Source organism: Cydia pomonella, chromosome 5, assembly GCF_033807575.1.
Source record: "Cydia pomonella isolate Wapato2018A chromosome 5, ilCydPomo1, whole genome shotgun sequence".
Lineage (NCBI taxonomy): Eukaryota > Metazoa > Arthropoda > Insecta > Lepidoptera > Tortricidae > Cydia > Cydia pomonella.
In genome coordinates this window covers 4,422,932-4,446,662 of record NC_084707.1, presented here as the reverse complement: position 1 = coordinate 4,446,662, position 23,731 = coordinate 4,422,932, and the positions used below count along the sequence as shown (strand labels likewise).

At 36.6% G+C, this 23,731-nt stretch overlaps 3 protein-coding genes across 3 annotated transcripts in view; all 3 read right to left on the bottom strand.

Moving 5' to 3' along the window:
• Nucleotides 1-5,460, bottom strand: part of LOC133518208 (uncharacterized) — a 6,228-nt gene extending 768 nt beyond the window's left edge. The window contains exons 1-6 of the mRNA XM_061851837.1: nucleotides 5,249-5,460; nucleotides 4,779-4,935; nucleotides 3,069-3,286; nucleotides 2,152-2,262; nucleotides 956-1,409; nucleotides 4-98 (exon numbers count right to left, since the gene is read on the bottom strand). Coding sequence (XP_061707821.1) covers nucleotides 4-98; nucleotides 956-1,409; nucleotides 2,152-2,262; nucleotides 3,069-3,286; nucleotides 4,779-4,935 — 1,035 coding nt within the window. The 5' untranslated portion in view covers nucleotides 5,249-5,460. The remainder of the gene's footprint in view (nucleotides 1-3; nucleotides 99-955; nucleotides 1,410-2,151; nucleotides 2,263-3,068; nucleotides 3,287-4,778; nucleotides 4,936-5,248) is intronic.
• Nucleotides 5,461-12,490: 7,030 nt separating this feature from the next.
• LOC133518467 (uncharacterized) lies at nucleotides 12,491-14,394 on the bottom strand. Its single transcript, XM_061852172.1, has 3 exons — nucleotides 14,308-14,394; nucleotides 13,160-13,735; nucleotides 12,491-13,078 (listed from the first exon to the last, which is right to left on the bottom strand). Exons 1-3 carry the CDS (start codon nucleotides 14,392-14,394, stop codon nucleotides 12,947-12,949), a joined length of 795 nt encoding a protein of 264 aa, XP_061708156.1. The 3' UTR covers nucleotides 12,491-12,946.
• Nucleotides 14,395-17,025: 2,631 nt separating this feature from the next.
• Nucleotides 17,026-23,285, bottom strand: LOC133518207 (uncharacterized). The gene is made up of 8 exons (XM_061851836.1): nucleotides 23,175-23,285; nucleotides 22,898-23,054; nucleotides 22,032-22,249; nucleotides 21,518-21,616; nucleotides 20,300-20,754; nucleotides 19,639-19,772; nucleotides 18,338-18,475; nucleotides 17,026-17,118 (listed from the first exon to the last, which is right to left on the bottom strand). Exons 6-8 carry the CDS (start codon nucleotides 19,768-19,770, stop codon nucleotides 17,026-17,028), a joined length of 363 nt encoding a protein of 120 aa, XP_061707820.1. The 5' UTR covers nucleotides 19,771-19,772; nucleotides 20,300-20,754; nucleotides 21,518-21,616; nucleotides 22,032-22,249; nucleotides 22,898-23,054; nucleotides 23,175-23,285.
• Nucleotides 23,286-23,731: the final 446 nt, after the last annotated feature.

Here is a 23,731-nt window from a genome sequence, read left to right as displayed (position 1 = left end):
CACATCGTCGTCGTCCAAGTCCAGCGCCATCAGCGACAGCGAGCGGAGCCGCGTGCCCCAGCGACACAGTGCCTCCGCTACGAAGTTCCCGTTCATATCTACGGCCAACGAACGACTGAAGAAAGGACACTACAACGCACGAAGATTTATTTAAATAGGGAATATTACGCAAAACTCTGCGTAGGGGGCACATTCAGAGGTTCTACTGCGAAAATCGAAATTACGGTATCTGTCTCTCTATCACTCTTTCATATTCGAACGATAGAGAAGCAGATAAAGAAATGTATTATATTGCGTTTCGCGAATGGTTCCTGTAAACAAACCGCCTTGACGCATCAGTGTCATATTTATTCGCAACAAATGAAAGCTAACGTGTTTAATTTCGCCGCTAGGAGCGCTAGTGTAGACGGAGGTCTTTCAAAATGTCAAAATGCATAGTATTTTTCGGGGTTACAAGATTTTTATCGCAAATTATCACTTCACATTCAATATAATCTTTTTTTTATTATTATTATTCATGGTAAACATTCGATATAGTTTAATAAAATGTTAGTGGTTTAAAAAAAGTGCCAACTAAAATATAACAAGTTTAAAACAAGGCAAATGTATACGTTAAAATATTTTTGGGTATTATAATTTTTTTAAAGCATAGCAGAGTTTTGAGATCCGTTTTTCTGGACCACCATCTGCAGTGGCGTGATATCTAGAATGTTTTTTGAACTCATTTTTGTACTGAAATCTTCCATCCGCTGGCTAACAACTGTTCAGACATTATTGGATCACTATTTTTGCAGAGCTGCAGACGGACGCTTATCTGATCTTTTTTTAAATAATAATTCCCAATACCGCAAGATACACTTTTCTGATAAATATTTTCTAAGCTCATTGGAACTGACAAAAATTCCTATTCTTTATTGTCAACATGCGATTTACAGACCTAAAATTATACACTCACCTTCACAGTTCCTAAACTCCAAGGTCCTCAAATCCTTGCAGCCCCGCAATATAGCTTCCGCAGCCTCATCAGACAGTTGGTACTGCACGTCGAGGTGCTTCAAACAAGACAGACGTGATAGAGGCTTATAATCATAGCAAGGCATCGTCTCTAGTTTCTCATCATATATTTCTAGATATTCCAATTTGGGCATCATATCCAACAATACTTGTATCCCTTTGAATGTATCCTCAGGCATTAAGTTAAGGACCAACTTCTTTAGCTCAACAAGGCGCTCGACAGCTGAGAACAAGTGCTCCGAGTCCAAATCATCGAATGATTCTAAGGCAAGAGATTTTACGTTTGACAAGTTTATCGTATTGAAAAAATCCCCGGTCACTCTCTGACAATTGCATATTTCTAATTCTTCTAATGCTTTGTCCGCTATAAAATTAGTAATACAGCTATCCGATATCTGTAAAAATAAATAAAAAATATGGTACAATTTTTCCACAGGTGTAGCATTGAGCACAGACGGTTGGGAGCAGTTTGTTTGTTTGTTTGTTTTTTTTGTTTCTTTATTTGCTATTATAAGATACAAGTACAAGTATCATGCAAAATTGTATACAATAAAATAAACTTAGCCTAAATCATGCGTAACATTCAAAATGAAATTTAAAGTAACATTTGACAAAAAACTGATAGTTACCGTGAGTACGCGGTCTGGTATAAGAAGGTTTGACTGTTTGAAAATTATTTGTTTATTTTATAAAGGTATTGTAAAAAGGAATGCAGTCTAACTATGGTGGTGAATATAAATGCAGACGTAGATTTCTGACATTATCTATTTTTTCTTCAAACAGCGAGATTATAAATATCGACTAGATTGCCACCTTCCGAATGCTCGTCTGCAGATCTTTTTTCATCTGGCAGGGCGACGATAGTTCTGAATTCAAAACTATACTCGTAACTGCTGCCAGTTATCTTCAAAAAGACGGAAGATTTCCAATCTTCACAGTATTCAGAAAATTTTGTTGTCAAACAGTGGTATTTTTTCCTATTTCAATAACAATAAGGTATAAATTTTAATGCTCTGAGACCAACCTCGGAGTATACGGAGGATTTCTCTCCGCGGCGTCAACTGCGCTATTTGTTTTGGTGGCACCGCAATAACCGCCCGAGTTAAGTGGTAGGAAAGTGATTAACTGATTACTTACATTACATGAATAGAAGTACAGCCCCTGCAAGCACGGGAAGTCCATGTTCAGATTGTATGGGAACCGTTCTAATAAACCACAGCAGCTGCATTGGTTATGCAAGCTGTGAAGCTGCAATATACCAATTTAGTTTGTTATTTAATTCAAAGAAAATTTGAAATACAGGCTAATTTAACTGCCATCTTTCGACACATGATTACCTAAAAGTTTTAGAACGCCGTTTGACTTTGAAGATGACAAAGTTTACTTTGACAATCCACCTCTATTTCAAATTCTCTTTGAAGTTAGGTAATACTTGTAACAAAAATCTACCTACATATAAGTACGAATTGTGAGCAGCAACCGATTATTTTAACAGTTATGTCAATCTTCAGTTGAGTTCTCACCACAAACCAACGACACTTCGGTCGGATACCATCACCGGAAACTACAGTATCGGCGTGGCCAAAAGTTTTTTTTGGCCGAAGTCGAAACTTCGGGCGAAACGTGATTTTTTTCCGAAACCGTAACCAAAGCTTCGGTCCCCCGCTAAATTAGTGGCGAGGTTCTCCTGTGCTGCCTACAGTTCACGCATACTACCATTACTAAGCTTGAGATACTAATGCTACTATCTTATGGGAATACTATATCGCAGTGTATCGGAATGAATAACTTGATATTGACACTCCTGTGCAGTCTTTGTAGCTTATAGAGGTAGCTGCATCTCCATAGCCATCACATGTGTGTAGCCGACGCACTTATGCTCCCTATAAATCTTGTCATCCACGATGACGCACAGATTTATCAAATCTGATCTTTAATTACATGACATTATGAGTCAAGGCACACGTCTTCGTGAATGACACGATCTACCGACCCTACCAAGTGAGCACTCTCTGATACTGACCTTATTTAATTGAAAATGTATAAAGACTTACCGTGAGACTTTCTAAATTAGGACAGTTTTCTCTGATTCTTATTAAAGTTTCCAAATTGTCGCAATAAGCGGCCGCAACTGATGTGCCAAGTTTACTGATCCACATAACAAATGACTTGTAGTTTAAGAAATACATAGACTGAGAAAGTTTCAAAACACAAGCATTTGGATTAGTTTTCCTGGATTTATCATTGTCACATAATATACTTATGTGAACTCCTGAAAAGACAAATTTTAAAGTTTGTTGACGTACATAAACACTTTTTTATGATATAGGAGGTAAACGAGTAGACGAATCGCCAGTTGATAAGCAATTATTGTCGCCAATGGACATCCGGAACACCAGAGGGATTGTGTGTTTCCTGCGTTTAATCTTTTAACCGCTTAGAATTTTTGATCGCCCGCGATCGTGTTGCCGTCGATACGAAGTTATACGAAGTTTTGTCATTATTACCTATCTGTTGCTGTTCCGCCGTGAAAGTTATAAATGTTATGTAATGTTTTGTTTTGTCTAATTGTAATATTAACTCTAGATATATAAGTTATTGTATTACCTAACCTTATGAACGTCAAGCTCGAATTAAAGATATTTTAATTTCAATTATTAATTGAGGGGTATAGAATCAAAGTCAGCTAAATCCATATCAAATCAAACTATAAGTTATGAATGCCATTGTAATCATCGATCAAATTCGAAGTACAATTGTTCTTTACATATCGGGACTATGGAGTCCCGGAACTTTGGGAGACGTGTACGCTACTACAGCTGTGTAGCTAACAGCGCAGAGGTCCTTTAAGACAATTTAATCTAAAAGCAAGGGATACACGTGGCGGAATCCATTCCTGAGCGCACAATATCATACCGGATATGGTCCCCGCCAGGTGCAGACTATTGCAGTGCAGGCAGTGCAGCACGGGAACTAAGGTCATAGATAGGCTATTGATTTGTATGTTGGATGGGCTGGATATCGGGCTATGGGCGGAGACTCAGGAGACTCGGTCACCTGCCGTGACATGCAGTCTCAGAATTGTAAAAGACAGGTGGTGACTCGCCAACTCATTGAGTGGTGGGCCCCACAACGGCCGCACGCACAGTGCGACAATAGGGCAACACTTTGGAGTGGCTTTAAGGATGTCGAGAGGTGAGTCTTCAGAAACTAGATCCCGGTGATCCATTCAGCAGGCCGCCGGCGTTATGACATTTTACACTTTCAACCTGGAGCATAGGTCCCGCACATGTGGCTCCAATCTGACCGTCCGGTGAAGGCAAGCCGCAGAGACGAGGGCCAGATGAAAGGGCCCTCTGGAATAGGGTAGGGGTCCGCAGTGTCACCACTCAACTTCAGTTCACCACAAGCTGCCCCCACAGACTCATTATTATTAACTGTTATAAACTGAAATAAATGTCATATACTAAGAAAAAGCGACTAAGTGCCCCAAGCTGGAATTGAACTAGCATCCTCTGTTACAGGTTCGACCTTCTAACTGGATTAACTCGGGTAATTCCAAGCTAACGAAAGAGATGGTGCTGCCAATCAATACTATTAGAAGTATTAGCACAACTGAAATAATTTTCAGAAAATAACCGGCCTCAGTCTGCACTGGCCGGTTTGTGCACAAATAAATTGCTTCGCGCGTATGCTCACTCTGAGTGGACCCGCCTATTAGGGTGTTTTGAAGATCCGTTGCAGGTCTAAGGAGTAAAATTCACCTTGTAAGTATTGTAGTACTACTCTCTGCCATTGTCTACTGGTGCTCTCCGTCCGGATGATGTCCTGGACGGGTACATATTTCAGCACAGCACGCCAGCAGTCCTCATTCAGGTAATCCAGTATTGTCTGATCATTATTGGTTTGTACTTCTAACATCTGCAATTAAAATATTTACTGGGCACAACAAAATATATATCATTTTTAACACACTTTTACTAACAAACAATGTAATAAAAGAAATACCAAATTTATTATATATTGTAAAGTAATTTAGACGACATTGCAATCATTTAGGACCATAGCTGATCTAATGCTGGAGCCAAGAGATGAATAGTGGTACTATTTAGTACATTGAGATTTAGTAGCTAGGTTTAGAATTCTTTAAATTCGTGAATTATAATGCGTAAAGGGCCTAAGGTACAGTCGGCAATAAGTGTATATTTTGTTTTATTTTTAACGTTTTACACACCTTAGTCACAATTTTTGGCCACAATAAAGTTATACTATAGTTGATAAACTTCAACTATGGCCACGACTCCGTTACTCCGTTATACAAAGTATTGGAATTATGGGCTGACATTAAAGAATCTACAGGAACTCAAGCAGGCACCTCTTTGAACACAAACTACTAAAGAAGAAGAATCTTTGAAGTAAACAAACTCGTAAGCTCGTAACTATGGAGTGTGGAATAAAAGGAGGAACATCTTTATGTATGAAAAGTGTCCATCAAAAAACATTAAATAGGTGGCGCCACAATACATCGAGAACAAATTTGTGTCGGTCTCGTAGCCTTGTCGTTAGTGACCCCGACTATGAAGCAGGAGGTTCCGGGTTCGAATCCTGATAAGAGCATTTATTTGTTTTTTATTTTTCTAATATTAGTTCTTGAGTTATGGATGTTGTCTTTGTGTATAATTATTTATATATCAATATATTATTATATATATCATCATCTAGTGCCGACAACGGGTTCGCTTATCGAGCCTACCGTGAGAGTACATCGATCTGTGTAAAATGATTGTATAATATTTTTCTTTTATTTGTTACTTAGAACTTTTTAACAATTATATATTTTGTTATAAAACTTATCTAACAATAAATAAAGCACCAACGTTAGTTTAAGATTTTATTACATGAATATAAAACTTAAATATAAAAACAGTTACAAAACAATACTCACAAAGTACATATAAAAACATGTGGGAGTAGTAAATAGAGGCAGATATTGTGCCTGGAGACCGAAGAGTTGATTAGAATAGAATAATTTTTATTCGTAAACAAAAACAAGACACATTAAATTACATGATATAACAAGAAAAAAGAAAGTATAAAGTGCCACGAAATGGCCGCATCTAAGCATGTTGCTGGTGGCTTCCAGCGCTGATCTTCCGATTAGGAGTTGTATATAATAATCGAAACTTCGTATACGATTATAAGCATAATGTAGAACATGCTAATGCATGCCGTCTGTGAGAAAATTGTGGCACGACTTTGTCTGCGACAAAGGAGACGACACATACATAATAAATAAATTAATAGCTTAAAAACACTAGAAAATCACGCTTTTATAAATGCACGTAAAAACAAAAAAGGCTTCATCATCAGACCTTGAAACCTAATCCTGGTCAAAGTTTTCAACAAGACTTTTCTAACAAATCCAAACACAGCTATGATACGATGTTCCATCATGAAGTTCCAGTTCATATCTTCCGGCTCCATCATCAGATCAGTTCGACAGTACCATATTATTGTATTGTCAACAGAACTGCATACAGCTGCCAATTTTCATGACGCTACGATCCTTGGAAGATGGTTAAATTAGTTACCTTAGATTCCATTACATAGTTACATTCAGGTCGACCTAATAAAAGCGTATTAAAAACGTAGCCTTAGGGTGCGTGTTAAGAGCAATAAGCATGTCCAGGGCCGAGAGAGAGAGAGAGAGAGAGCAACTGACATACTATACGCTCCGCATGTCCAAGACTACCGCCTTCTGCATCTGACCCTTGATCCAGCCACCTAGCGAGAGTCTCTGTAGGTGTTGCTCGAGACTCTTCGCTATTAGACCGCTCGCTGACACGACTATATCGGAACAATGAACGTTGAATCAACATCCCACATAGCGGTTAGCTCGTGCTGAGCCAAGTCTAGGTACTTGTTGAACGGATTCTCATCATGGGAGATGGTGACGTCGACGAGCACGACCCGACGCTGCGATCGGTCTATCAGCATGATGCCGGCTTATTGGCTACAGTACTGTTTGTAATGATAGATCGATCCCAATAGAGCGTGGCACGATTATTTTAGAGAACTGGCGTAGGTGAATACTTGTAGTATGGCACTTCGCGGTTTACAAGAATAAAAGAAAAACACAAAGAATGACAAATTATTGTCTTAATAGCCATTGTGTTATCGAACGAGCAAGCGAAGCGAAGTTCTTAAATTTGACGTGAGACCGCTGGCTAGGGGCACGTCCCGTCCCAGCATTCAATTCAATTCAAATAGTTTAATACGGTATAAACGTACAAGTCAATTAATAAAAAAAAAGCAATAAACTTTACACACTATTAATAATATATTTTTTTAAATTTTCGATAGACTTAACATGAGCCATCAGACGATTGTCTATCACGCAAGAACTTAAGTTAATTAGTTCCAATTTAAATGAAATTAGGACAACGTGTAGTTGAGGGCATTATTTTACAGTCATTAAATTATGAGCTGGCTCGATCAAAGGGTAGGGTAGTAAAGCTAGAAGGCCTAAAAGCTAATTGTGAGGGGTCTTGGTATACTGATCAACTCCTTTGCAAGAAAGTAAGCGTGGTCATAGTGTAAGTACATATTAGGTAGGGTAGATGAACTGTTGTCTGGTCAATTGTGGTGGGTCGGTACGCGGAAAACTAGGCGTCATCAATGGTTAGATTGAGTTGGAAATCAAAACATGAGTGTGCGCGGTAGTTTTCAGCGAATGCGAGGTCTCAGTTCGGGGCTACTAGTAATTAAGACAATAATTTGGCATTTTTTCTGTTCGTTTTCGTTTTGATTTTGGCTGCATCGTAACGCTTATTTTCATATTTTGCCAGAAAGTGAGCCCGCATAACTACATACATATCGATAATTTTTTTTGTTAAATGTTTAGAATGGTTGACACATCCAACTTTTATCAATGATTCCTTTTGTAGTTCTAGAGTAATCCCACTGATCGTCTCCATATTTGTTAAAGCTTTGCTTATTGCTCTTAACACACATTTTTCTACCAGTTTGGTGAGATTGAATAAATCTTCACTAGCAAAAATTAACCCGCCGTATAGATCCATTTTGTTGATTACATCGTTCCGCAGTAGGAGTTTTCCCTCATTAGGACTCATCTGTATTAGTTTTAAACAAATATTACATTTGACGTTCTTTCGCAACTTGCGCACAATGTAACCCGCAATATATGACTGAACGGCGTCACTGGTTACAGCTTCATTGTAGTCGTGGTCTTGATCTATTGAGGAACCATCAAGCACTGGCTCAGCATTATCCACTATATTGTCGAGACTTTCAAGCCATGCTTGTTTATCCTCGTTTGAATAAGTTACAACATCCTTAGCTCCTAGTAAGTTCTTCAGCAAATCCTCGCCGGAAACATTACAACCTTTTGGAGGCCGTATTAGGGAAAAACAAGACGCCAATCGGTAAACTTGTGCAAACATTTTAGGATCAGGGTGATCGTTCCCTCCACACGAATATCTCATGACGGAAAAAAATCTCTGAAAACAAGTCAAAATTAGTATTCAATCAAAATAGTACCCTACATACCCTACCCTGTAGGACCTCGGGCCTCAGACTATCTCCATACCAAATATCATCTAAATCGGATCCGCGGTTTAAGCGTGAAGAGGTAACAGACAGACAGACTCACTTTTGTATTTATAATATTAGTATGGATATGTTGCTCCAAAAAATATTTAGCATTACAGTAAGTACTACACAGTGCATACTGTGAAATTCATAGGTATCATTAACTAGTAAAAAATACAAAAAAATAAAAATATTAACAGAAGATTCCCGTTTATCCTTCGCCTCACAGAGACTCATACACTCTCACACAATTTCACCCAACTGTTTACAATTACATCGCATTTCAGTTTTAGGAACCGCGACGTGTTGATGTCTTCTTGATCAGGAATTAAATGTAGCTTTAGACATTGACGCGACGAACAGGCGTATATAAGCTGGGCAATTCGTTAAGGGCACTCCGAGTTTCCTCGCAAATTGAAACAAGCATGCAGTAAGTTAGTCCACAGCCCAAAGTTACCTGCGCCACACTTCTAATCTAAAGAATTAAACCCATAAGCACCGATACATATACGGACTGCATTTAACCATAGATATATTCTCATATTTTTATTCTATATTTTTGTACAAGAATCGCAAAACAGCTTTCTGAACTTTCTCCAAAAGTAAGGCAGCATACATGATGCGGATTCCATACGACACATTATCATATTTATTGGATAATTTACCTCCAACGGATCTTGAGATAGGGTTGCTGTCATCAAATACTTGTAATCACATGTGACATTTAGCATATCCAAAATTTCAAGTGTTGCGCGCAATGTAACTTTCAAGCCTATTAAAGTACTCCTCGACACAGGTATTTTTTTTTCTAGCTTTTCCCAATCTCCAAGAAATTGTAAAAATTCCAGGATTGCCTGAAAAAAGTATTTCTTCATTGAGTAAAAAAGCTTCAAAGCTATACAATGAAACATTAAGAGAAAAAGGGACGGCCGCTTCTCCACACAAACGTAGTCAGTAGTAGAAATACACGGTGTAACACGAGGAACCCGAAGTGTATTCCTGGGGGCCTACGCCGAAAATCGAAATTCGCAAATTGAGGGGGTCTTTCTCTTTTACTCTCACTAAGAGGTAATTAGGGTGACAGAGAAAAATGCCCGCAATTGACGAATTTCGATTTTCGCGGTTATAGCCCTGATCACATTTAAAGACTAAATGTTGTTAAAAAACATCTTCGTACACATTCCATACACATTTTAAAATGCTCCTAACTTTTATACTAACTAAAAAGCTGTGTTTGATACAAATAAAATTGTTTCAAAATATTTTCATAGAGTAAAATGCGACTACGTTTGTATGGTAGGGCGGTATCGAGGCGGCGGCCGTTCACTTCCATTTTAATAAAACATTATAATTTTTTCACTGCTGTAAAACTGTTACAAGTAATTATTTATCTTTGAAACCTACAAATTCAAATTCGTAATCATATACTTTGATCGACAACCATTTCTTACCTTTCTTCGACTGCATTTTTCATTCACGTACAGAGCATCTCTTGGTATACGCGAAGACATAGCTTGTATCAAATTAAATACAAGACCAATAAATTTTTGTGTTGGAGTTGAATCTTTCAATTCCTCGCAATAGGGTTGATAGTGAGCCATGGCAACCGAAATTTCGTGACCAAACACCTGTTATTATAAGTTATAAGATAAGTTTTGATGAGCCGAAAGTCCTATGTAACAATTCGGACAGTCACGTCTGTTTCAGGATTGTTTGGGACCGGACATTTTTTATGACAATAAAATGTCTGATCCCAAGTGATCCTGGAACGCAGTGAATCTTAGTCCCATTTTATCGATGTAAATTTATAATTATATTTATATTTATTACTTCTGTTGCAAGAGGAACATTCATTACTTGAAAACCTTTCGGTTTCAAATGCGCTGGTGTTAACTTGTAAGCAATTTTCAAGTTAGGCTGACAATAATTCTCTTCTTCTAATACGGCTTCCCAATGTCTTTTTTTCACAGTTCCGTAAGGGGTCTAAAAAATCATTAGAATGAATTACTTTTGTCATACCTATTATATATTTTTAAAATTATCATTACTCTTAATTAACCTTGAACTCTTGTAGCTTATCATCCAAAGTAGATGTTCGAAAGCATTTCACTAAATGATTAAAATCAGAAATCATCCATAATCGTCGTGAGCAGTCACTAGGGTGTTCACAGCTAACAGTGTCTTCATTTACACCGAATATTTTCCATACTCCATACTCCACGGTTCCAAGGTGCACCGTCCATTACGACAGCATCAACACAAATTCCACTGTTTTCCATGAGTACAATACATTCTAAAATTAATTTATGCAGCGGATCGCTTTTGCAGGAATTCTTGGACAGAAAGCAACCTAAGGCTTGAACCCATCTACCTCGAAAAGGCACAAACTTGAAAACCAAAGCATGGTCCGCTGTTGTATTTTTTAAATTATCGGGAGTGTGTTGCCCCAGGTCAACAAAACCATTAAATTTCATGGTTTGAGAATCAAAATAAACGCCTTCACTTAATTTCATTTCATCCACTAAAATAACCCCTCGCTTTTCCTCTTTCTTCATCGCCTCACATCTTTCTTTTAAACTAAAGAAAGTAGAGGATTGGAATCCATATGCAGAGCAGCTGATTTTCCTGATGAATTTATTTAATGTTGGTGTCGAAGGAAGCGGTAAAATATTTCTTTTACGTATAAATTCATACGTATTCCTGCTTTTTATACGTATCAACATACACTCATAAATCCATTCTAATGTATATCTACGTCCTTTTAAATTTTTCTTCTTCGCGGCTTCAAAACATGCTCTCACAGCATTATGAAAAGGTTCTGGTAATTTTAAAATAGCTGCCTGCACTGCGGTATCCGATTTCTTAGCACACTCTGATTTGGCCAAATAAATTTTCTCTCTTAGTCGGATATTCTACAAATAATTATAAAAATAAATAAAACTAGCCGTTAGCGATCCTGCCTACGAAGCCGATGGCCCTGGGTTCGAATCCTGGTAAGGGCGTTTATTTGTGTGATGAACACAGATATCTGTTCCTGAGTCATGAGTGTTTTATGTGTATATAAGTATGTATTTATCTATATAAGTAATTAAGTATGTATATATCATCGTCTAGTAGCCATAGTACAGGCTTTGCTTAGTTTGGAGCTAGGTTGCTCTGTGTAAGATTTCCCCTAATATTTATTTATTTATTTTATATGTTTTTGATAAGACTTACCATCCTCTTCAGACGTTTACATTTTTGTACTAGATTTGAAGCGCGCCGTTTCACAGCTGACATTTTTTCTAAAAGAGTTGAAGTGTAATTACGGTTCTGCAAACGATTTCGTAACATGCGACAAGATTTACATCTTGGGTACTGTTGATTTCTTTCGTAAGTATCATCACCAACAATCACACCTTTACAAAATCTGAAAATGGGTGTTATTAGATAAATTAATTTGTACCCTGTATTATTCTTCTCTACCATTGTTTATGTAAAATAGTGGTTTGAGCAACAGGTACATAATAAGGGTTCTTAAAATACAAGGGCAGTATCAAAATGAGACATAGACGAGTTTTAATAGGATAGGCACAATAATGAAGACCTAGTTAATACACCTCTGCACACAATTTTTTTACTAAGAAAATAATGACAAATAAAAACAAAGTTTGGCCTAGAAGTTAGCCTTTTATTTTAAATACAAATGTTATATTATGGAATATATTTTGAAAAGCGCTGGTGGCCGAGTGGATATGACGTTCCACTTTCAATCCGGAGGTCAAATCCTGGCTCGTACCAATGAGTTTTTCGGAACTTATGTACGAAATGTCATTTGATATTTACCACCAGCTTTTTCGGTGAAGGAAACCTGCAGAAGGATAACATCGTGAGGAAACCTGCATACCTACATCTGTGCCCGCATTATGTGTATGTGTAGCCCGCATTGGGCTTGAGAGGAGGCCTGTGCGCAGTAGTGGGACGTATATAGGCTGAATTATTATTATTATTCATATTATGGTTTGAATAAGACTACTGCAAAGCTGTTTTATTATGAATATTATGACCTTAAGGCCAATTAGATCCACACTTGCGAACGGGCCCGAGCAAAAGTCGTTTTCCGTTTCACGAAATACATTGTTAAATATGTTCTGGTATTTCGTGTAACGGAAAATATCCCTTGCACGTATCATCGGGCCCGACTTCGGCTCCCGATAGAAAGTAGCCGGCGGTCGGGTGAAGGCGTTCAAATGAAGTTGAGTTAGATATCACTATCAGTCATTTCGTAGGCAGATTGAAGTGGTTCTGGTCTGGACTTCTGGAGTAGAAAAATAAATTAAAATTACTTATTGTCGTCAATCTGAGTGCCAACGCACAAAGGCCATCTTTCAACAGATTTTAAGTAATCATAGGTGTTGTCATATGAATTAATTTTCTCCTTTATTGGCAATTCTTCTTTATTAGTAAAAATGACCTGCATTCAAATAGTAATTATGTTACGTTATAAATTAAAATCATGCCAATTGAATTTTTTGTTACATTAATAAACACTTACAGTGATTGATAGATCATCGTTTAAACGTATGTGATGTTTAATCTGCTGAGTTGTTGGATCCATTCGCATAAATTCCAGCCCATTTGGATTTTCTGCATGTAGCCAAAAAGGCGGCAACAACGAAAATGCCCGAAACTTTATTTTAAAAATCTCTATTGGGTTTATTGTTATATCAGTATCCTGATATTGACTGGTTGGTTCTGCAAAGTCATGTTGTATCATTTCACAATCCATTAAATCATTAGAAGATTTTTGATCGTCTGATAATTCCTGTTGCTCGACATTGATTTGTTGTTGCTTCTCCTTAGATTGATTGGGGTATAATTCTACAGATTCCTGTACATGAATAATATTAGCTTGGAATTCTGGTATGGGAATAAACTGATGCTCCATCGTGGGCAAAGCTTCTTCCTTAAGCGTTTTTCTTTGTGTAGGAATATATTTGAGCTCTCCTTTAATATTAAACTTTTCGTACATATTGATATTTTCTTCTTTAAAATGAAGATGACAAATATAATCAGTTGCTTTTAATGCAATTCCTAGCGACTTTTTCCAATTTTCTAATCGTGCCGGAGTCTGTGAATTAATATAAATATGAAGAATTGTTTGACGTAAAAATGTTAATTGATTAAGAAAAATTATAAAAGTAACCAATGTTTTTATACGGTAGATGAAGTGTTTAATGTTGTTTAAGTCTTAAGTATTGTTTCTCTTGTTATTATTTAGTATTTAAATGTTGCCGTATTTTTAGACTGATATTTATTTGTTTACTTGTAGGTTCTTTGTTGTTGTTTTTCTCATGTTTTTCACTTTATATACATATATTCAAACACAATTCTGTATTGTTCATGAATAAAGATACTATGACTATGTCTATGACATTAAAAATACTTTATTAAAAAGTATTTTACAGTACATATGGTGCTACTTACCTGCACACGTGCAAGAATGAGCACTTTCCGTGCATATGTCGAAACTTTAAAGAGCCATATCATATGTACTGTAAACCGTTGTACGATACACGTGCGAATAGGTAATTCGCAACTCGTCTCGATTTAAAACACTACCTTCGGTCGTGTTTTAATTTATCACCACTCGTTGTAAATTTCCTATTTTCTGCACTTGTATCGTAAATAACTATCACATACCGTTGGTCGGAAAAATGATACGGACTTCATAACATTTTTCGTCTTACGCCCACTTTGGCAACTGTTTACGACGCAAACTTTTCCCATTTTTATTTTAACGAATTATATCCTATGTGACCGGTGACTTTGCCCCAAGGCCTGGTAAGCCCCGGCCCGGGCGGCTAGATAACAGTGGTACGATGGGTACTGAAAAGGAGCGGCTGGTTTTACTGCACCGGAGCTAGCACATAGGCCCTAGGAGGGTGGGCAAGACTTCAAATCCACCAAAAAAGAAATCCTTAAAATAAATATTTTAAACTTTGTTATTCAATTTCTAATCACTGACAGCGCACTTCACTCCGTCAATAACGTCTAAGTTCATGTCATGTCCTTGTGTCTCCCTAGCGCCACCGGAGAGATTTCGAACTATTATTTATAGCTGACAGCTGGACACTTTTGCAACAGTTCTGCCTATGGAGATTACCTTCCTTATCTCTACCTTCCGTACTCGTAACAGTCAGTAACAGTCACTTCACTTGACAGTTGACATTGACACTTCATTGCGATTTACAGTGTTGTCAGTTAAACAAATATTTCTCTAAATTAAGGATCACAGGCCTTGCAACAAATCCCATGCGCTTTTTTTAGACCGAAGTATGTTCGAAACTGGAATTAAACAAAGAACAGTAAAAGCCACAAAAAATAACCTTTTTATGTCCACACCTCGACATTGGCAGATTTATTCGATATCAGATTTATTCAAAATTACTAAAACTAGCCAGGAGTAAAAGCCATTTATGGGAAAAAAAACCTTTTTCTAATATGCTTCTTTAAGATAGAGGTACAATAGTGACCGTGCGCGTTGGAGGGTCTGCCATCTTGTGGCCTAAATCGGAACCATAAACATGCACATGTACACGTCACGTGTTTTTTTGTGTAGGTTCTGCCATCTTGTGGGCTACATCGGAACAAAAAGCATCACATTTACGCCTTGCGCCAAAAATCTGACGGCTCCTGTGCTGCCTCCTACAGTTCATTCACCCTCCCTATAATATAGAGATGAAATGGGGGAAGGAGGAGATGACTGAACGAGATGCTCTTACGGAACTTTCAGGAGTAGCAAAGAAAACGCTATTATTGTTTGTCTTTTTCATAGTCTCACTTGTCCTTTCTTACTTCTAAAAAGTCCTAAGTGACATAGATGTTTTTTATTGTCCACCGTTTTTATGGTGGGTAACAATGAACCCGACCAAATTACGTAGGTGGTTTTTGGTTATATTGGCCAACACATTGATATAAAAATGTTTTTGTCAAAATTCTGTCGCCGACTGCACTTTGTTTTTTAACAGTCAACTAACAACGAGAGTACCGAGACAATTGGCTACTTGACAGTTTTTTTGTAAATAATGTCAAACGATCTTGATTTTCCTGAGGATCCAATCATATAGGTAAAAAACTTAAGTAAGTCACTGTTGTACGTAGTTGTGACGTGTTCGAATAGACAATACATGTTTAAAAGACACACACAAACAAAACAAATATCTATTCGAACACGTCACAACTACATACAACAGGTGACTTACTTAAGTTTTTTACCTATACATGCATTGGAATATCCAATTCATCATCATTATTCAAATATAATAAATAATTAATCATTTCGAATCACACGTGGGATTAATCCAGCGTTGTTTTATCATTCATGTAGTCTTGTGTGGTATAATAAGCTTTAGAAATAAGTTTACGCTTGACATGATTCTTAAATTTATTATTGATAATTCAGTAATATGGTTTGGAAGTTTATAATAAAATCTTACACAATTACCCATGAATGATTTTTTTAATTTTATGGAGCCGAGTGAAGGGCACTGCGAGCTTATGTTTATTTCTAGTATTAATATTATGAATGTCACAATTTTTCTTAAAATCGGCAATATTTTTATGTACATACAGAATATTCTCATAAATGTATTGACAGTGCACTGTCAATATGTCAATTTCCTTAAATTTATCTCTAAGTGAGTCTCTATGGTTCATTTTATAATCATATCCGGGAGGTACAGTCAACTGCAAAAGTGTACATATGTGTCAGTCCTAAACAAAAGGGACCGTGTGGCGGAAATTGAGTTATCTAAGGGATATAAATCTAGAAACATATACCTAACTATTAATAGAAGACTCAACCCACCTAAAAAATACCGCCATAAGGTCCCTTTTGTTTTGGACTGACACAAATAGCGTCCAAAGTTGAATGTAAGAACTAAAACACGTACTAAAAAACTGACACAAGTATGTAAAAATTTTTTTTTGTTGATAATTTTGAGGATAAGTTGCCTTAAAATTGAGTTGCAAAATTTGGCCTTAACATATTAAATTAGAACACAAACCCACAAACAAGTATAGAATGCTTATAAAAACAATGAAAATGTTTTTACTAAGTGAGTGTAATTTGTAATGCATGAAATAATACAATACGAATTAAAATACAAAATGTAATTTCTAATTGCATTGCGAATTACATTTTGTAATGCAGTGAAATTTTAATGCAATTACAATTACATTTCCGTAATTTCAATTCATAATTCAAATTACATTTTGTAATTGCAATTCATAAATCGTAATGCAATTACTTTTTGCCCAACACCTGGCAGTTGGTTTTAACCTCATTGTCGAATAAGTATGAGGATTGTAACTCAAAGACAATGAGTTAAAAAATGATTTTTCTGATAAAAAATATTACTACTGTAAAATTATTTTAAGGTAACCATAAAACTCTATATCCAGGTCTTCATACTCTGACTTGAACTGATCATACTCCCCGCACATTTGTGCCTGTAAAGAAAAAAAACAATAATTAGCTAATGTAACTTATAGACTAGGTAAACCTTGTTTTTATATACGTGTTCCATTTATTCAATCGCCAAAGATCAATAATTTAATAGCGCCATCTAGGGAGCTCTTAAAACATAATGTTAAAAGTAGGTAGATTCAAGATTCCAGCTTGCCTACAACTACTTAGCTGGCAATTTCTTATACCTAAATCGATCTTAGAACTAAGTATTAATTTAGTATTCCTTTTTATTTTAACATTTTTCTCTATTAAGTAAAGTATCTTTGTTTTGAACTTTTTATAATTGTTCAGAAGACCGCATGATTGTATGTAGATAATTCCAGGATAGATGCCTCGATTTTAATTTCGACTAGTAGCAGGACTGTGGGAGTACAACTCCACTACATAATGCAAGCTCTCCCTCCGCAAACCTCAGTGCCGCTGTTGTGAACATAAGCCCAAGGTAAGGGCACGCGTTTCGTCCATGAGTGACAAAACCTTCCGTGGCTAGACTTCAATAATAATAATATTTTAAAGTATTCGTTATCGAATAACTTTGGAATCACTTATAATTCCTGTTTTTTATTAATTCATTTCGGTGCCTGAAGCTTAGGCATAATCGATTAATATAATTTGTTTTAATTTTGTTATTACTATAGTTGCCCCGTTTTGTATCGCGATCGATGCCCTATAGGCAATCCTAAGTGCAATCCTCAAAATAGCTCGGAACTATAAGAAAACATAATAAAATATACCTGTTGTTAACCTCTTCTTTATGTGTTGTATTATTTGTACTGTTTCTGTATTGAGGTGTGCAATAAAGAGTATTTAATATAAAGACTGATAAATGTTTATTTTGCTTGTTTAATTTCAAGGGTATCTATCTTCTGGCCCATTTTTACGACGAGTCGTCTATCCCCCACGGGTGGCCCCCTAAGCCCCTATCCCATTTTTAAGAGGTTAAAAAGTACAACTTATATCAAAACAAGTACAGTAAAATAATACATTAAGAACTATAGTTATCATACACATTGCTATAAAATGATGAATATTAGAGCTATTTCAAAAGTGGGGCAGGGCATCTATCCTGGAATTACCCTAAACCTATGTTGTGTACACTGATTACAGTGATTACTACTACTACCGTTACCACGGCAACGAGTAGCAAGATAAAATTGAATCCCATTTAAAAATGAATATAACACAACACAAGCGGCGTACCATTCGAACCTCATCCGACATAAGGCTGTAGTCTATCTGGAGCCGCAGCCGCACGCCGGGCCGCGCCGCGTGGCGCGCCGCCGACGCGAGCGCCGGCAGGTCGGGCGTCAAATACTTCGATCCTATCAACTCCAACGACTGTATCATGTAACATCATACTTATGTGACATTTTGTTGGGCAAACATTAGGTATAAGTCGAAGTCGTCTAGGCTGACAGATGTAAGGACGCTACTAAGCACGAAGAATTTCGTAATTGACCCGCCCGTTCCTATCTCTATCGCACGTGTATAATATTGCTGTCCCGCTCGCACAGTAGCATTGACCGCCGGTATTGTGGACGAAACAGTAATATAATTACGCGTGTCCAATGAAGATAGAACGAAGTCGACTTAAGACGTTGATTTCGGAATTGACCTAATTATGAATAGTATTTACTGAAAACGTGTACCGGATTGAACTTAACTTATGACAAGACAGTATGGCTTAAGAAGTTAAGAGCTTTAGCCTGTACAGATGGCCGGAAAAAAAATGAACGAAGTCGGTTCAATGGACGAAATTTTCGTGCTTTCCATCCTTATCTTACTCTACAACACTGACGTTGACAGAACTATGTGAGAGTGCCACTTTAACGGTATTTTCAAATCAGCCAGTTTCATTGTATCAAACCATTCGGAATTAATGTATGAGTTAAGTATAATAAAAACACTCAAATCCCTACATTCAAGGTAACAGAGATATAATATTATATACCTTATGAGTCTGCATTATTATTTAACTTTTATAATAACACTCAATAGAATTAATTTTTCGAACAAGAGCCCGATATTGGGCCCGAGTAAGAGCATTTTTCCGTTTCACCAAATATCAGCGCTTACAATATTTGACATGTAAAAAATACTTTGTCTCCAATTGCCAAAAATGTTAAATATTTAATATTTTTGAATATGAACCATTTTTTACATTTCCTTATTAACGATGTGCTGATATTTTAGGGGCTATATTGAAACGGAAAACGATTATCAGGCCCGACACCGGGACTGACTTCCGGCCCGATATCGTGAAGTGTGGATGTAATTGGCCCTTAATAACGGAACACAACATTACAAAAAATATTTTAAAAAAGTATATGGATATTTTGTATATCGGTATCTAACAGAAAGGAAAGTTCACAGAATGTATAGATTTTTAGGGACATTATTTTTATCTGTTGAAATGGAAAGAACAAGTGGTTCTGAGTAGAAAAATCATACAATTCACATTCAAGGAAATTCTTTTTAAGAAATGTTCTGGTAACACTGACCATAATCTCGGGGCATCCTCTGATGACGGCAACCACATCTTCGTCATCCAAACTCTCGATGCCATCCAGCGTCAGCGAGCGGAGCCGCGCGCCCCAGCGGCACACGGAGGCAGCCACGGAGCACCCGGTCATTGCTGAAACGCATCGCTAACATTAAGGCCATTCCAGGACAATCAAATTGTCAATATGGATCAGAAATTAAATTGGCGTCGATCTCATGTAGTGTCCTCATGCATAAAATTTAATCATGATTAATCGTGATATTTGAAGTTCAAAAACACCTTGAAATTATTCGTCAAAATCGGTGTTTTTGCGTCCACACCTCTTTATTTGTTTGGTCACAATCTTATACTCTAATCTAGTGAGATCAGCGAGTTAATATCTTTGAATTGGAACGTTATATAAATAAAATTAAAATAATATTTATTTATTGTTTGGTGCGGACGCAAAAATGAAATTCCAAACGTTCTCCGCCGATTCCACTAGTAAATTTTGTACGTACCTATCTGAGATTGTCAATCAAATTGCCAATTTAATTAATGATCAAATTGGTAGTTTGATTTTCACGCCTGGTAGGCCTTTAGGTAAAGTAAAAGGTTAAGGTTAGGTAGTAAAAGAACACGTCCTTGACGTCCTGTTTAAAAAAATTATAAACGGTCACCTGCGCAATCAGAGAAATTCAAGCTCGTCAACTCCTGGCAGTTCTGCAATATAGCTTCAACACCCTCATTGGGCACTTGAATAGGACACCAAGAGATGCTGCAAACGTGTCAGACGCGATAGAGGCCCATAATCATAGCAAACCATTTTATCATCATAATTGTATATTTCCAAATATTCTAATTTAGGCATTCTATCCAGCATATTTTGTATTCCTTCTTGGACTTCAAATGTTCTATATTTCATATGATATAGTATCAAACTTGTCAGATTGCCAAGGTCGGCGTAAATCAAGTGCTCCAAGTCGAAATTATCGCATGAAAGTAAGACAACGGATTTTAAGCTTGACAGGTTTATGGTATTTAAAAAATCCCCTGTCACTTTTGGACAGTCACTAATGTCTATTTCTTCCAATGCTTTATCTGCTATAAATTGGTTGGTGCAGTTGTCAGTTACCTGTAACAAATTATATAAGTATTTACAACACTGTGAAACTACGAGTCATAGAGTTTTACAAACACATAGTGAAAAATAAATGAAGGAGAATGCAAAACATACTAATTAGAAATGTTTACATAACATTACCATTACCCAGAGGCGGCGTTAGGTGTGGGCGACGTGAGCCAACGCCTACGGCCTCTCGCGTTCCAAGGGGCCTCGCGCCTCAAATAAGTATATCGGACACCACGTAAAAATGTTCGTTATTTCTTGCGCCACCAGAGGGCCTCGCTAAATGTACCTTGCCCACATACAATTTTGGTCTTGCCCCGTCTCTGCCATTACCTATCATAAATATTACAGGGAAAATATAATCACACCTCCATCTTGTATATATTTTCAAATGAACAAAAATATATCGAATTAAGTTTACAAGTTTACCTTTGCGTGTATTTCTTTGTAATTTCAATGAGATTACACTTAAGTCAACTTCTTTTAAATAAAATAAATGTTTTTTTTAAATCGATTTAAATGGTAAATAATTATCCCTGAAAAACCAACATACCATACATACATAGGTCATGGAAATGTGTAAAAGCCGATTAGTCGATGGATGGCGCTGTACACAACAATTATAGGTACCTACTTGTATACTTTTATGGTCAAAAATCTTTTGTATTCATGGCTGCATGCGATAGTTGAATGTTTCTACGGAACCCTCGCTGCATGAGTCAAAGAGAGTCACACTTGACCGTTTTATTATAATACATACTTTACTTACACAACATTGATTGAAACATAGCCCCTTCAAGCTTTTGAAGTCCTTATTCAGATTGTAGGGAAACACGCGTGACTCACAACTGTCAGGGATGTCGGAAAACTGTAAATTACAATTGATTTTGTTAATACCAAACTAAGGTAGGTAATTTTCATTCTTAACAGCCTCCGTAGCCTAGTTTGTAATAACCACCCAACGATTTTTTCTGCGTTCAAAGGATAGTGTAAATGGCGCTACAGTCGCTTACAAAACACGTCTTTATATATACCAAATCCAAAGATACATGAACTACCTAATATTGATATTTATCTAAATATGGGCACAGATTGCATGATTGGCTCGAATTCATGACACCATTGAACTAGCACGGTCTCAGTGCCCGTAAGGCCCGTCCTTAGATAGATACCAAATATCATAATCAAAACAACATGGGTAACTAAGAATGTATAGATATTCTTAGTTACCTGTGAGGATGAAACAAATAAAATAAAATTGAATTGGGTAAATAAATACATACAAATAGGCTTTCCAAATTAGGGCAGTTCTTTCTAATTATTCCCAAAATTTCCACATTATAGCAGACAGTAGCCACTACTGAAGAGCCTAGTTTGTCAGTCCACATCACAAATGACTCGTATGCTGGCTTTTGCAGATTTAATCTAGTGTCCTTTGAATGTCTCTTGGGAGTCTTCAGTTTATAGGAATTATATGTGTCTATAACCATTAAACGGACTCCTGAAAAAGATATAATTTATAGTTTGACAGTTAATACAGGCCATATGTAGTTCAATTTTAAGTCTATCCTAGAATTAAACTATAGTAATCTGGTGATGTGGTGATCAAATGATCATTGTAATCTGGACAATCTCAGTCAGATTGTAGAAAACAACTTTACTAGACATTTTTTTTTTAAATTTCTAACTGAGTTTCTTCTCCATCTGAGTGACTTCGAAATGATAGCAGTAGAGATAGATACTTAGGTGATATTTTAGCTACGTACTGGTGATAATATTCTAATAAGCATTTCACAGCTACTTTTAGTGCCATACATATAGGAGTTACAACATCCATCACATCCTCTTTCAGTTCTGCTGAGAGGGACTGAGAAAGTTATATGTTGTTTCTCTGTCCACCTTCATAGAGAGATAGCAGAAAGTATCTGGTGTTTAGATGTAATAATCCCTATTCCCATCGGGCGACAAGCTAGCCCCCATTTTTTATTTGTAATTATATGTATTTAGATATGTTTCTTTACTTTAGTTATATACTCTTTTGTATTTTGTGCATTTTAATAAGTTAGTTTAGATATATTATACTGTAAACTTACTTGTCTATAATTATTAAATAATAAAAAAATCCCTAATAAAATCAATCATATTTCACCTCGCAAGTACTGCAGCAACCGTTTCTGCCAATGCCTGCTGGTGCTCTCTGTCCGGATCAGGTCTGGGACGGCCACATATTGCAACACTGCATACCAGCAGTCATCATTCAGGTAATCCAGTATTGTCCATTCATTATTTATTTCTGCATCTAACATCTGAAATTAAATTTATTATTTAATATTTACTATGCAAAGATCGAAATTCAAACTACTGTGAGTTTGGATAAAAGAAAACGAAATAATGTGTGAATAATATTAATATTCTAAAATACCTACGTTCACGACTTGCAAACAGTATATAGTTAGCTGGACTGTTTATATTAAACACCGAACTACAATAATAAATTATTCTGTAGTAATAATCTAAATCTTTCAAGAAAACAAAATATACGTTTGACAATGACATTGACACTTTTACAGTGATGCCATCATAAGTTGCGTTCGTTTCTTTTTGCGTCCATCACTTTCGTTTGACATATTGAGGAAAGAGATGCAAAGCGCACCTAGCGTGTATTTTAGCGGTTAGGCGGGCGTGTCGGACCCCGAGGACCCCAACCTTGGTTGGATCCGAAAGGTATAAGCATATGCGTAGTATCTCTATATAGTTTGTGGGTATAAGCGAGAAAGAGACCTACTTACTGACCGGATAAAGGTTACGATCCGGTACGTCCGTCTGTTAGGACCTTTAAGCTGGTAAAGTTATTCTGTTATTTGCCATAAGCATAATAGCATAAATGATATACAATATTCTATAATGATATTATGCAATGAATATACATGTTGTGAATCTTCACTAGTGAGTATTATGTTCTTTGATACTACTCTTTGAGTCT